Genomic DNA, 15,564 nt, shown 5'->3' with positions numbered 1-15,564 from the left:
AAATTCCGGAAAAAAAATCCGACGTTGGTTCCCGCATTATCCGGAACTTGACCGATCCGTGTTTTAGAATCTCCAAATCAGATCATTGAAACGTTTGTTTATCCTTTAGAAGCTTGTGATTGCACATGGTACACGGCAGCAATAATGATTTCGCTTCAAATATCTTTTTCTGGGAGTGTTCTTTTACCCTGGACAATCATTTCGAATTATAGTGATACTTGTTCGTTTGGCGAACTCTACAAAGGTCTGTGCGATGGATCGCTTGGTCCCGACGACTGGTCATTTCCGCCAAAATTCGCGGATCATCATGTGTCGGCCGCTATCGGCAAACGGAAAACTGACGTTTTTGACAAAGTTATGATGTCTTCAAAGGTAAATGAAGCAGCGAAACTGTTTGGACATTATGTCAGAATAACGTTGCACAAGGTGCAACGGTCATCGGCATCTACATCTGAAAACAATGTCAAAACTGATCATGAAAATGAATGTCGGAATAAAACAGGTGAGAAAAAACGGAATGCTTTCCAAGTTCTCATAGATGCTGGTAGAAAGCTCACATTGCCGAATATGTACAACACAGACAACAAAATCCGAAATAGTAAACATCTCCAATTCAACAAGTTTGTGTCAACACTTCAGAAAGCCCAGCTGGGGTTTACCCTAATCCAATAATATTAGATCTCGATATTGAGAAACTTCTGATGTGCAATATCGAGATCTAATGCCCGAACCCTATACGAGTCTTCGCAAGTTCCGCCCTCGAATTAGAGCGGAACTTTGACACTTAATTACCAAGTGAAAAACTTACCAGAATGTCAAAAAACATGTATAGCGTGAATCAGTAGTTATCCATGAACACATCCTGGTATAAGAATAGGTATGACATAACATTAATCCGCGGAATAATCACACATTTAAGAGCTGACCCATAGCATCGCTGTATAATCTACAAATGTAGGTTAATTCCTATTCAAATTTTCGTCACTTCCGGTTTATCAAATTATAGTACGGTGTATCAAATGGAAAGATAATATTAATAGTGGTAACCAAGGTTGTTTTGTATGCACGGAAACAAGTATTTTTTATTAGTTCTGATTGATTCTGTAAATTTTTAAATGAATTGATGCATTTTAGTCGAAATACTGCAAAATATTTCATAGATAATGATACTTTTACTTTCCGTCACCATTCCGTAATTTGTAACAACCGAGTAAAAATGGCGACCGGGTAGACTTACAAATAGATGGGTGGGGGTATAGGAATGTCCTAAATTCGTATAACAGTGCAATATGACGTTTTGAATGGATAAATGGGCCTATGTGGAAGTCCTATCAAGAATGCCGTTTGAACAACTTTCTGAGGTTATTACATGGATATGGTTTAAAAACAGGGTTACAATTTTGGCAACAAAATGTTCTTTGGAACACTGAAGGCGCAGGAAAGACATTTGCATTGGAGTTGCGCTAGATACACTTACAGCCAGTGTGTGAGATGATTTACAGAGGTTTTTACATGACTATTTGGCACAGGAGTGTGGAGATGATTTACCCGAAGTAATATTGTCAAGCCCACAATTTCATCCCGATACAAACCACTAACAGAACATCTGTCTAAAATTGAAGAGTTCAAACCTCTATGTGTTGACGAGTATACCCCAGGAGATACACGCCAAAGACGTCATTATATTGACAATTTGAAGAACGGACTTCCCTACAAATGTATTCTGTTTCGAGTGTCTGCAGGGAATAACCTCGGTACACACAATTTCATCTGGAGAGTTCCTATGAACACTATTCAAAAAAGAAGACGTCTTGACAAAAAACAATGATGTAATACAAGGTATCACCAAAGATTTACCAACATACCATACCAGGTTCATGAAAAGAAACTTCCTGCAAAAGGTAACTCTGTTGTGTGATGTTAAGCCAATGGAAGCCCGCTGCATTTACAAAGATCTTACTGGTGACAATAGTGCACCGGAGACTTCAAATGAAAAGATAATTGATGAGAAAGTGAAGCAGGCCTTCGAGCTACAGGACCCGGATGTGATTCTTGACCTACGAGAACATAATGAAGGTCAGCCAACCAAATACTCTGTGTTTTTTGATCACGCTAAAACATATATTGAAAATGTAGTGGAGACAGCTGTTGATGACAGGAGGCATGATACAATACAACATCTGGCTACAGCAATGTCTGTCAGAGACCTTCTGAACCAAGTGAAGGGTACTTGTCCAGAAGGAACACCCATACCTTCTGAACAGTGGTTGAGATTGCAATTTGCACCCAAAAACCACTCATCAATAAACTCATTGCAGTACACTGGGAATTTACATGTGAAATACCAAGTACAGAGCAGGCAATTGCGAAAAAGTCATATAGACTTGCATTATGCATCAGCAATATTTCGTTATATGAAAGACTTTGCAGTCAAATTTCGTGATAACGCTGTTATGGTGTGTATGGATGACAAACATCACTGTAAGGTTGGTGAACCTGGACATCCTGTCGCAGCAGTGGACAGAGGGAAAAGAGTAATCGTTGGTCAGGATTCTGTGTTTGCTGTTTCTGACCACGACTTCACAAAATTCAGCATTGTTCCAAGTGTGACAATGCTGATTGATATACCTGAAACCATGGATGGATCGTTCTACCGTGGACAAGTTAATGTCGGTGTCAAGGACTTGGTTCTGGAACCATCAAATCCCATACGGCATATAACAGAACTGTCACAAGTATTGAACAGTGAAGATCCTGCCAAATACAAGAAGCCCATCATGTGTATTTACAGTGATGGGGGTCCAGATCACCGCCTCACCTACATGTCGGTACAACTGGCAATTCTGTGCCTATTTCTCAAAGGAAATTATGACTACATAGTTGCAGCAAGGACACCTCCAATGTCGTCATGGAAAAATCCCCCAGAACGCATCATGTCTGTGCTGAACTTGGCCCTTCAGGCTGTTGGACTGATGAGGAAGGAAACTTCAGAGGAGTGTGAGAGGAAGCTGAGGTCTGCTAACAGTTTGAAGCAATTGCGTGAACTTGCTGACAAGTACCCTGACATACATGAGGAGATGGGTGGACAGTATACAACCAGTAAAGGTATTAAACTTAAAACTTATGAAAGCACATAATATTGTGTATTTTTTCATTTTAATATCAAAACACGAATCAAATGGTAGAACTTTAACAAATAAAACTCTGATATAAACACATTGATACCAATCTAGCGTGCATTTAAATTGTAAAATGGATTTTGCTTTAAAAAAAGCTTTCATTTAATTTGATGAAAAACATTTTTCTTTCAATATATTTAGATTTTACTGACGCAACTCTTCCAACGACTGCAGCTGAAAGATGAACCTTTCAAATGTTTTACTGCTGCTAGTGACAGGGAAATGAAAGAGTTTTGGGGGGCATTGGACAGATTTGGTGAACCACTGGACTTCAATGAGATGCATCAGAAGGAACTGAAGCAAGCAGTGAAAGACAGGTATTTAAAAGTAGTTTTCATTAAAATATTTATATTTTTATATAAACCATTATTTTTATAACATTGTGTTTGAACATTTTTATTCTTTAGTATATACAAAAATAACATGTGGTATAACTATTGTCTAAAAATATGATACAGATCAAAATGGACAAGATTTGGTAAGTGCTTTTTAATATATTATAAATAGCCAATGTGTATATTCATGTATCCTCCTTAAGCAGTTGGAATGAAACATTAACATGTAAATGTACATGTAAATACTTAACCCTTGTGCACCAATAACTAGCAATGTGTCTGTAGTTTGCATAATCTAAAATATTAATATGCATGTAGCTGCTAGCAAACACTATCTCTTTATCAAAATATTTAGATCATACTTGCTTTTAATATAACATATCTTTTGGTGGTGGTTTACTTTCATTTGCTTTTTCCTTCTGATGTTTGTGAGTGTGTTCTAATAGGCACTATTGAACTGGAGTATCTGTGTGTGTATTTAATAGCACTTGCCAGTTCTACCTTTTTAATTATTGTATATGCTTACCACTGGAATATCTATCATGAGTATCTAATTGAATGATTTGTATTTGGGAAAAGCTGATGTATGAAAGGACATGTTTTTCACTTTTAACAAAAACAAATATTTTTTATATTTTCAATTCATCATTTTGACATTAAAATATTGATTTCAAGGTACACATTTTCTGTGCTATGTATGTCATGTATGTCATATTTCACTCATTTTTTTGTCTATCTTCAAATTTTCTGAATAATATTAAAATTTCTGCATGTTTTTCAGGCCAGAGCTTTCAGCATTTTTGGAACACTGCTGCACATCCAGGAGCTATTTCTTCACAATCAAGAAGTGTGGTGTAGCTGATTGTGAAATATGTCCTCCACCTGTTCTTCCCCCTGACCAGTTTGCTGAGCTCCATCCGTTCCCAGATCCTGTGCCAGGTACGTATACTGAAATTTCAAGCACACAAAAACAGTACAGCACATGAAAAAACTGAAATTCAAAACTTTGATAATTAAATGGAAATACAGGATAAAAGTTTGTCAGACTTTATTCTATCTTTAATATTATACTATTTAAATGTCAATATAGAAATACCTTCTCTTTTGCAGGAGATGAGGGCCATTACAAAGACTTCTCGGAGTTGTATGGCATAGAGGAGACCAGTGAGGAGTTCTGTCCTTCTCATCGACAAAAGAAGACTTCTAGTGTTCACCATGGTCATATTAATATACCATTTTCCCCATCAGCCCAAACAGCAAAGACATGCCAGCAGACCGTGGCGTGCATTGAATGCAATAGACCTAGAGTTGTCTACGCTGCTTCAAAACTTTCAAATAGCGAACAGTCACTTTTAACCAGGGTACTGTCAATGTACCACTACTCTTGTGGAAGCATCTTACAGGAACTGCAACCAGAAGATGCTTCAAAAGCACCGAGAATCAATGCATTGTTAACAAAAGTATATGTCAGAAGTAACATCACATGTGATACTCCTATTGAAGTCCCCTATTTCAGCTCGAAGTGCTTTCCCCCTGTGTGCTTCCATTGTGGCTCTGACACAGACCTTGTAATAAAGGAGAGCCAATATCCAATATGTAAAATCTGTGACACCAGAGACAAACAAGCTCTTAAAAGAAAGAGAAATGTGTGGGAGGAACGAAAGGGGAGCAAAAAGACCAAATCTTAAAACATAGGGAGTCCTGATCACTTGCTTATGTACATCTGGTTAACATTGAACATAAAGTTGTATTTCAATTGTTTTTCAATTTAAATTGTAAGTTTAATACCAGAAAATAAAGACAATAGTTTAAAATTTAGATTTCTTTATTCATTTTATGCATTTAACAATTGACACAATTTCAAAACACATGATTCATGTATATTATTTATGTGACTGAGAAAAAAAAAAAAAATACCTCCCTCATCACATTTTTAGGTAGTAAAAAAAAAAAAAAATAGCCTCCCTCCCTCATCCTTTTTTGGAAAAATGTGCCTGAGAAACAAGAAATTAATTTTGTTTGGCCTTATCTAATGTTCCAACTGGTATATACAGAGACAGGAAATTATCTAATGTTCCAACTGGTATATACAGAGACAGGTAATTATCTAATGTTCCATTTGGTATATACAGAGACAGGTAATTATCTAATGTTCCAACTGGTATTGTATAGAGAGACATGTAGTTATCTAATGTTCCAACTGGTATTGTATACAGAGACAGGTAATTATCTAATGTTCCAACTGGTATATACAGAGACAGGTAATTATCTATGTTCCAACTGGTATATACAGAGACAAGTAATTATCTATGTTCCAACTGGTATTGTATACAGAGACAGGTAATTATCTAATGTTCCAACTGGTATTGTATACAGAGACAGGTAATTATCTAATGTTCCAACTGGTATATACAGAGACAGGTAATTATCTAATGTTCCAACTGGTATATACAGAGACAGGTAATTATCTAATGTTCCAACTGGTATTGTATACAGAGACAGGTAATTATCTAATGTTCCAACTGATATTGTATACAGAGACAGGTAATTATCTAATCTTCCAACTGGTATATACCCCCAGTAGATATCAGTGTTGATCTTATTTTTTTTCCATAAAGCTCCACTTCTATCAAAGAATATTTTAGAAGTTAACGAATGCATGTATATGAATGGTCAATGGATGTTTGGTGGATTGCCCATGGAACTACCTTGGTTATTTTAGGGGTATTTCTATTTATAGTAGATGTACAACATACTGGAGACCACCTCATGCTATTGACAAGTTAGGATAATATATATTGTACAGGAATTTACATGTAGACACAACAGCAAAGACTGGTCTATTTCATAACTTCCTAATAAAGTCATACGGTTTTGGTAGTATGGTGCTTCAAACAACACACCTCACATTTTCACCTGAAAATATTCCCTCTACAGGTAAACTTAGCTTAGCTAACAAAGGTCAAGATTACCAATTTATCTTCAAGGCCACAAATGTCATCACAGCTTACAAAGGTCAAAAATGTCATCTCAGTTAACAAATGTCAAGGTTATCAATGTTATTTCAAGGTCCAAAATATCATAATTAGATGAGATAACTTGCATTTAGTGAAAGTCTTTAAAAAGTGAGTGAACAGACCTAATGTAATGCATTGGTAAATATATTTATTGTTGAATTATTCATTTCAGCAAAGAGTTTGAGATGGCTTCCCAGTTAGAACGGTTCCAATCGTATGACAACTGGGGCAGGGTTGAATATGATTTCTCTGTCCAAGTCAGGTCAGTACACTGATATTCACATGCAGTAGTCTGCTGCTCTTCTAAAACTTCATTCTACTCATTTAAAATTTGAATGATCTTTAGTACACAATCTGAATTATTGACTTATACGTTATGTTTTCACTCTCTTTAAAAAAAAAAAAAACATGTTCTCCTATAAAATGTACATATTCTATACCTAGAACTTCTGTACTCAGAAGCGCGAGGAAACTTGGCAAGCCTGACAACCCTGTGGCCTACTTCACATTTGAGGATGACTGGTAAGTCGTCAAGTTATTAATTTATCAAGTTAAGATACATTACTGTTAATACTGTATCTGCAATCACAACAGCTTTAGAGTACATATTTTTACAATTTATTCGGTTACTGTGGACCAGTTTTGGCCTTCTGGCTTCTTTAGTTATTAATGATATAAAAGTAAATTCCATAGAATTTATATGTGTCACTTGTAATGCCTTTTTGTTGAACTTAAAAAACACCTAAAACACTACAGCTATCGTTCTGTTTTCAGTGATGAGATAGAAGTACCAGTATCATGGCATCCTGTTGGTCAGGTAAGTCTGTTATTGGGACATGTATTGTCTTTTGTTACCCTGTGGGTCAGGTAAGTCTGTTATTGGGACATTTATTGTCTTTTGTTACCCTGTGGGTCAGGTAAGTCTGTTATTGGGACATGTATTGTCCTTTGTTACCCTGTGGGTCAGGTAAGTCTGTTATTGGGACATGTATTGTCTTTTGTTACCCTGTGGATCAGGTAAGCCTGTTATTGGGACATGTATTGTCTTTTGTTACCCTGTGGGTCAGGTAAGTCTGTTATTGGGACATGTATTGTCTTTTGTTACCCTGTGGGTCAGGTAAGCCTGTTATTGGGACATGTATTGTCTTTTGTTACCCTGTGGGTCAGGTAAGTCTGTTATTGGGACATATATTGTCCTTTGTTACCCTGTGGACGTCAGATTTGTAGCCTGATTATTGGGACATCTTGGTTGTATGTTATGTTGATTCTGTTTGTGTTACCCTGTGGGTCAGACGATTGTGTTTGTAGTATATTTTGGTTGTTTGTAGATTATGACACTTCTGTTTGTAGTATATTTTGGATGTTTGTAGATTATGACACTTCTGTTTGTAGTATATCTTGGTTGTGTGTAGATAATGACGATTGTGTTTTTAGTATATCTTGGATGTTTGTAGATTATGATGATTCTGTTTGTAGTACATGTATATCTTGGATGTTTGTAGATTATGACACTTTTGTTTGTAGTATATCTTGGTGAAGTTCCTGGAGCCCAGACATGAGAGTGCTAACAAGATAGGTGTGATAGGTGTTAAGTTCTACGGCTTTATACGCAAATCTGTGTTAGTGGAGGAGGACGAAAATAAGGTATGTAAAGATTGGATGGAATTATTATACAAGTTCTCTGTTAGTAAATTTGTAAATTAAGTACTTACGTATCAGAATGCTAAATAACCTTAATATAACAATTATTGTTAATGCACAATTTTTTTCCTGTTTAAAATCAATTTTATGTCTATAAATTTGATTGCTAGCATGATAACATTATATATATGTACATCTGAACATTCAGTTTTGTATTTTACCTCGGATCGGTGTGTATTGAAAAGTTGATTTGATTGACAGGTTCGCCACGCCCCCTGTGTAGAGAGATCCAGTACCAATCTAGACATCATAAAATGTGTATTGGAGTTCCTGGTGGATCTCTCACAGGACCAGGTGGGTATATGTGTCTTAGATCTCTCACAGGACCAGGTGGGTATATGTGTCTTAGATCTCTCTCAGGACCAGGTGGGTACATGTGTCTTAGATCTCTCTCAGGACCAGGTGGGTATATGTGTCTTAGATCTCTCTCAGGACCAGGTGGGTACATGTGTCTTAGATCTCTCTCAGGACCAGGTGGGTACATGTGTCTAAGATCTCTCTCAGGACCAGGTATGTGTCTTAGATCTCTCACAGTACCAGGTGGGTATATGTGTCTTAGATCTCTCTCAGGACCAGGTGGGTACATGTATCTTAGATCTCTCTCAGGACCAGGTGGGTATATGTGTCTTAGATCTCTCTCAGGACCAGGTGGGTATATGTGTCTTAGATCTCTCTCAGGACCAGGTGGGTACATGTGTCTTAGATCTCTCTCAGGACCAGGTGGGTACATGTGTCTTAGATCTCTCACAGTATCAAGTGTGTACATGTATGTGTCTTAGTTTATCGGTAGTAAACAATACATCACTTTTCAGGTACCAAAGTGACATTGGTATAAAATCTTTGGTAAAGTACTACAATGTATTACCATCAATTAGTCCCACACTATGTCATATCTTGACATGATTTTTGATGTGACAATGGCCAGAAGGTAGATTTATTACACTTGCCTGTCATTTTAGTACCTCATCCCTCTGTATATTGTTTGTGCCATTATTATACAGAAAAATATACTTGTTGTCTTAATATGACTTTGTTATATTTTCTGTTGGTTGAAAGATCAAGAGCTCATAAAAATAATCTTATTTTACTTACACATTTAAAAAATCATAGTTTGCCTCTGACACAGATATGGTGCTTTACTTTGAGAACTTCAAAAACAATTCATGCTAAAATTTCACGGAATGAATATTAGAAAGACTATATGATGTGTTGGTACTTATAGGCTTCCAAGCGTGGAATATCTGCCGGGCGTCCAGAATACCTGGAGCTCACTGATACACCTTTGGACACCATTTGGGAACTGTATAACTCCTTCAGAGAAAGGTAAAAAAAAAATTCTGCTCAATTTTTAATATACACGAATATTCAAATATTTTACTACCATAAAATAATCCAGTAATGGCATTTCATGTTTTATTAAAAAGAAAAATGGAGATATAAATGTAATAGAAGAGCTGATGAACACAGGCAATGCAATATTTCTAGTATATTTTATATACATATATTTAAGACAACATTTGATGCTGTGTTATTGCTTTCTGTTAATTGTCCTTTAAGATTGATTTCAAAATTGGGAAAAGATCATTACTCAATAAAATAAGTATATAGTATATGTTTCACGAGTTGAATTAAGATAAACTTTATAATAATTATGTTCAGGCCTGGTGAGAAGTGGCAGGCGTGTTCCCTGTTAACCCTACAGCTATTGTACTGTCTCCTACCCGCCCTGTCATCACTCTCTGGGGAAAGAAAAGTAAGTTCTACTTTTACCTGTAAAGTTAGAGAGGCTGTTACTGTACAATCGATTGAAATACGAGTAACTGATACAATTGAAAAAACAACTTTCATTATTCTTTGGTTAAACAGAGTAGTTTGTCTGTGTAAAGTCAAAGCTGTCTATAAAAACCAACCAAGGGACCAAGAGAAATCATTATGGTCTTTATAGGCTAGTGTTCTTTATACACAGGGCAACTTGTGTTGAAATTTACTGTTTTGGATCCATAGCTATATATTCATAAATGTTTAGTTCCGCGATTTGTTTGTGTAAACATTTCAATTTATTATTTTCACAACAAATAGACCTGTTGACGTTTTGCAATATTGTTTATATCTTTATATACACCAAATTCCATATTTACTGTACATATTTCGTTTGATGTACAGATAGCTGCGGAGGCCTTGTTTCAACACTTGTGTAAAGTCATTGACGGACAGGACAAAGATAAAAGTCCCAAACTGTACAAACTCTGCCGTCAACTCATCATAGATGGTAAGTCTATTCAATAATTTAAAAATGACTGTAAACCAACTTGTTTTTGCTGGTGAATTTATTTCTCTGTTTCATGTCTAGCTAGTACTGTTTTGCAGTGATTGAACTATTTAGTTTGGTATTGCTTTACTGTACCTTAGCTTGAAACCCTTCGGCAGCGATTATTTTTTAGCAATTTCTAATCACCTTTTAAATTGAATCTAGAATGAAATAGAATCGCACACAAAATTAATATACACAATGCCTTTCAATGACAATGTTGATTTTAGCTTCATTATCTCATCAGTAACATATATATAACTTAGAAACAACACAGTATAACAAAATTATAACAAATACACTTATATCAAATTGATTGTGATATCACAGTACTTTACCGGTAATATTACCCTTCAAGTTTTCTAAAAGGAGATTGTAATATCTGTGTAATGAAATATAACAAAGTAATGATAGCTTCTCCATTCTCTCTACCTGTCCCAGGTGCTGCTGTGTTCTTCCCTGACAAGGATACCAGGAGGAAGCAGCTGTTTAGTATGATGCAGAATGTGGAGGTAAGAAATATCACAGACAAGTATTTAAAGTGGAGCAGACACGATTCTGCTCCCTGGGGTTGTCATGGCACCACTCCCCCCTCCCCCTTTTGGTAGATTAACTATATCTTTACTCATAAGACAATGGCTCTTGTTTCAAAAATAGGCAAAGCAAATTTGCGATAATATAAAAATTATTGTCAACATTCCTTCATTTTCAGTTGATATGCCCCTGTTTCATATTTTTATCTTAGTTACAGATATCTCTGAAGAATTTCATTGTCGTTATTGAATGCCCCATGTTTCATGTTTTAATTTTCTAATTAAAAGTGTGCTAAGATATCTTTGATGTTCTACTACTGTTGTTACATTACAGAGTTTGTCTGAGGCTCCATCAGTGATGCTAGTTTTCCAGTCCCTATGTCAGTTCTTCAGCTCGGTTGACCCCAGCGGACTTCTTGACCTTCCTAAAACTCCTTCAGATGTGTTGGTAAGTTCATTTAGACAAATTGTTTACCAGACAACTTCTCTCAAACTGTCCTAATTTGTAGCATGTTTACTGGCATCAAGAAAATCTTAAATTAAAAAAGTGGTTCATTGCTCATGTTTTGCAAAACCTTTAATGATACTTGCATGTCCTTTGATGTACATGTACTTGCATGTTCTGTATGGGGAATGTTTTTATGACTAGTAGGCGACACACAACTACGTTGTACCCCAGAAGTTAACCAATCTACCTGAAATGTTGTCTTTTTAACACCTGTGCAAAATGTTACATTTAAACATCTGATCAGATTAATGACATGTTTTATATCTGTCAGACATTCCACATTGACCCTGTTCTGGAGATAATGGAGACAATGATAAATGTGACATTCCACGAGTTTTGTCTGATGATGGTGCGAGGACATAGCCATGAACAGGTGGTGCACCTTCTCCAGCTCGTGTCGTCACTACAGACGTCTCTTCTTGCCTGGGCCTGGTCACAAATGGCTCCTGATGAGATCGACAGTAGCAAGGCCAGCCCCAGTAACATGGCTGATATCAAGGCCGTCTGTTCTCAGGTGACCACCCAGTGTAAGTCACATCAATACCATGGTACATCACACGTATATACAATGTTCATCTTCAAATGACCTTTCATTAACTATGGATTGCATTCTTATTGAATAAGTAAATGAAGTTAAAATTTCTTTTTTCAGATTCTGGTTTTGTAGCAGACCGAGCTACAGAAGCGTGCCAACTGATGCAGAAAAAGGATGTGGAAAAAATTGTGAGTCAAATTAAAAACTGCATGAATAGTTATAATTGGAAGAATCAATAAATTCACCGAAGTTAACAAAGATTTATAGTATTGTTAAATTGACATTAAAATTCATGTATTATTTGAAAATTTGTTTATATGATAGAAAAAACTTGATTGTGCTGTAATATTTCCTGAAAGTATTTTGTAGAGACCTAATTCATTATTTATATAAATTGACCTAATACATTGTTGTTTATAATTGACCTAATATATTGTTGTTTATGATTAACCTAATATGTTGTTTACAATTGACCTAATATGTTGTTTATAATTGACCTAATATATTGTTGTTTATAATTGACCTAATATATTGTTGTTTATAATTGACCTAGTATGTTGTTTATAATTGACCTAATATATTGTTGTTTATAATTGGCCTAATAAATTGTTGCTTATAATTGACCCAATATGTTGTCGTTGACAGAGTGAGCTGATTGGTACAGCCGAGACGTCCCTCCTTGGTACAGTGGTGAGACAGTTGGTAAGTGAAGAGCACAAATAATATTACCTCTTAATTCTTCGTAAAAGTTGACACTGAAAAAAACATTTCTATTAGATACCTGTAATTATACAGTTATTGATCATGACATAACTGTGTAAGTACTCTGGAACATAAAATATTCATGGATATTTTCTTTCATTGTTTGTAACTTTAGAAATATTTTGCAAGTAGAAATATTCCTGGTTGGCCTGACCTTTACTGATGGACAGTAATTTCAATAATAGACAATAACAACCAGGAAAACAACATTTCACATTATTTAGTATTTTATTATTCCAGGTGTCGATGTTGACATACCTGTATATTTTGCTCTGTATTACATGGTACATTGATTCCAGGTGTTAACGCTGACGTACCTGTGTGACTACTGTGACTCAGAGTCCAGAGTTGAACTTATAAAGAAATTCAAGCCTCTATCACAGGAACTACAAAAACTGGCTGTGACTCTCCCAAAACTATTTCCTAATGTAAGTGTAATATATCATACAATGTGTTTCACTATAGAAACTTTAATGACACATAGTGTTACTCGTGCCGTCCCACCTGCCCCATCCCACTTCAGTAAATGGAAGCATGGACATGTATGCCAAACAGATGATTATGTAAAGTAACTTTCCTTTGGACCAACTCATCTTAATCCCACATGAAAATAGGTTGGTTTTCAGTACTCTGTATTGATATACTCGTAAATTTTTTATAGTAAATAAGTTATTGGATGATAAAAAGGTTGATCGTCTTTGTATTACAGTTAATACCAGACTATTTCTAGTAGATGTATTTGTACCTGTTAACAGATCAGTAGTGAACACTGGGACACTGTACAGACTGAGGACATTGTGCTGCGCACCTGGGAAGTGGAGTCATCACATAGCTACGAAAATAATCAGCATTTTACACAGGTACGAAAATAATCAAAATTCCACACAAGTACGAAAATAATCAACATTTTATGTACGTACGAAAATAATCAACATTCCATGTACTTACAAAAATAATCCACATTTTACACAGGTATCAAAATAATCCACATTTTACAAACTAAGGTACTAAAGTAATCAGCATTTCTCAAAGCTACGAAAATAATAAGCATTTCTAATAGCTACGAAAATAATCAGCATTTTACATAGGTACAAAAGTATTCAGGATTTCACACAGGTATGAAATAATCAAAATCTATGCAGGTTGAAAATTAAATTTTGCATTGTTGCAAAATATGTTTTGAAGAAAAAAAATCCATTTCAAATAGGTACAAAAATAAAATTGATGGCAGAAAATAAAATAATAAGAAATTAATGAATATATTACACGGGTACAAATTAAAAATGGAGGCAGGTAAGAACAACTTGTGATTGTTTTTCAGGTTTTCAGCTGTCCCGGTGCTGACAAATTCATGGTGGATTTTGATGCAAGATGTGAAACAGAAAGACGGTATAGTAAAACAAGTGTAGGACAAAAGCCCCGCTGGACAAATACCCCCCCGGACATAAGCCCCTCCGAACAAAAGCCCCTTCTTTATAAAATAATGTATTTTTTCTTATTTCTATTTTTTTAGATATTTATTTGCTATTTGATACATTTGGGTATTATCAGGAAGAGTGTCAAACATAATAAAAAAGCATAATTATGATGTGATCATTTGAATTCTTTTAATTTTTGAGTTATTGATATCAAAGAAAGAATAAAAAACATGTATACATAGACATTAGAATGTTATATATACAAGAAACCATTAATGTTTACTTTATCATAACACACCTACCAGGCTAACAGCTTGATGTTTGCATTGATTATATATATAGATAATTAGGAAAGTATGTTTAATTACAAAATATTTCTATCATATAGTGTCATAATTAGATTAACATCAATATAATTTTTCACATTTTTTTTTCTATAAATCATGAAATCAATTTATCAAATTTTTAGTAAAATCCCAATAATCCAGTAAATTATTACATTGTGTCTTATTTTGAACTACATGTATATTTGAAGAAAAAAACAACTGATATAAGAAAATATTTCATATTTTTTTCTACTATATTTTTAGGTCACCTGAGACGAAGTCTCAAGTGACCTATTCTAATCGCCTTTTGTCCGTCGTCGTGCGTCGTCCGTCGTCCGTCGTCCGTCGTATGTCCGTAAACAATTTACATTTTCGACTTCTTCTCCAAAACTGCTGAAGCAATTTCAATGAAATTTTGCACAAACCTTCTAAGGCATAAGGCCAATCAAAATTGTGAATTATATGGTGCCCACCCCCCAGGGGGCTGTGGGAGGGACCAAAAGGGGTAAAATTGAGTAAAATTTCAAAAATCTTCTTCTCTACTCACAGATGTGGTAGAATCAAATACTCTTCATAGATAGAAAGGTCTTAAGGTCCTTTACAAAAATTGTGAATTATATGACCCTGGGGTCTCTAGTTTCCCCCTGGGGAGGGGGTTAAGTTCACTATACTTTATATTGAGAAAACACATTTTTGCGCATTATTTGGTCATTTTTAGTAGGAAATGAGTCAAATGTTGTCAGAATTATCAGTATGAGATGGCCATTTAATCTTATTAACAAATTTTCTATGACTGATCCCCAGGGGCCTTAGGGGCGGGGCCAAAAGGGGTCAAATAGGCTAAAACTTCAAAAATCTTCTTCTAAAATTCTGGAAATGGTAGAATCAAATACTTTTCATAAATAGAAAGGTCTCAAGGTCCTTTACAAAAATTGTGAATTA

The 15,564-nt window shown here is 35.3% G+C and overlaps 2 protein-coding genes across 2 annotated transcripts in view; both read left to right on the top strand.

The window, feature by feature from the left end:
• The window catches only part of LOC138323124 (zinc finger ZZ-type and EF-hand domain-containing protein 1-like), a 72,746-nt gene that overhangs the window by 16,897 nt on the left and 40,285 nt on the right, over positions 1 to 15,564 (top strand). Inside the window, exons 21-36 of the mRNA XM_069267500.1 lie at positions 6,704 to 6,793; positions 6,991 to 7,053; positions 7,306 to 7,348; positions 8,056 to 8,175; positions 8,434 to 8,526; positions 9,455 to 9,555; positions 9,892 to 9,985; positions 10,396 to 10,501; positions 10,982 to 11,052; positions 11,408 to 11,521; positions 11,853 to 12,108; positions 12,234 to 12,304; positions 12,762 to 12,818; positions 13,178 to 13,306; positions 13,634 to 13,738; positions 14,200 to 14,267. Of these exons, the coding sequence (XP_069123601.1) occupies positions 6,704 to 6,793; positions 6,991 to 7,053; positions 7,306 to 7,348; positions 8,056 to 8,175; positions 8,434 to 8,526; positions 9,455 to 9,555; positions 9,892 to 9,985; positions 10,396 to 10,501; positions 10,982 to 11,052; positions 11,408 to 11,521; positions 11,853 to 12,108; positions 12,234 to 12,304; positions 12,762 to 12,818; positions 13,178 to 13,306; positions 13,634 to 13,738; positions 14,200 to 14,267 (1,581 nt within the window). The remainder of the gene's footprint in view (positions 1 to 6,703; positions 6,794 to 6,990; positions 7,054 to 7,305; positions 7,349 to 8,055; positions 8,176 to 8,433; positions 8,527 to 9,454; positions 9,556 to 9,891; positions 9,986 to 10,395; positions 10,502 to 10,981; positions 11,053 to 11,407; positions 11,522 to 11,852; positions 12,109 to 12,233; positions 12,305 to 12,761; positions 12,819 to 13,177; positions 13,307 to 13,633; positions 13,739 to 14,199; positions 14,268 to 15,564) is intronic.
• LOC138324161 (uncharacterized) lies at positions 18 to 5,316 on the top strand. The gene is given in 7 exon segments (XM_069269245.1): positions 18 to 653; positions 1,555 to 1,795; positions 1,797 to 3,083; positions 3,085 to 3,105; positions 3,321 to 3,496; positions 4,296 to 4,453; positions 4,625 to 5,316. Coding segments are annotated over 7 exon segments (2,970 nt in total). The 5' UTR covers positions 18 to 144; the 3' UTR covers positions 5,203 to 5,316.

This window comes from Argopecten irradians, chromosome 5, assembly GCF_041381155.1.
Source record: "Argopecten irradians isolate NY chromosome 5, Ai_NY, whole genome shotgun sequence".
NCBI lineage: Eukaryota > Metazoa > Mollusca > Bivalvia > Pectinida > Pectinidae > Argopecten > Argopecten irradians.
This window is presented reverse-complemented; position numbering and strand designations above follow the sequence as displayed.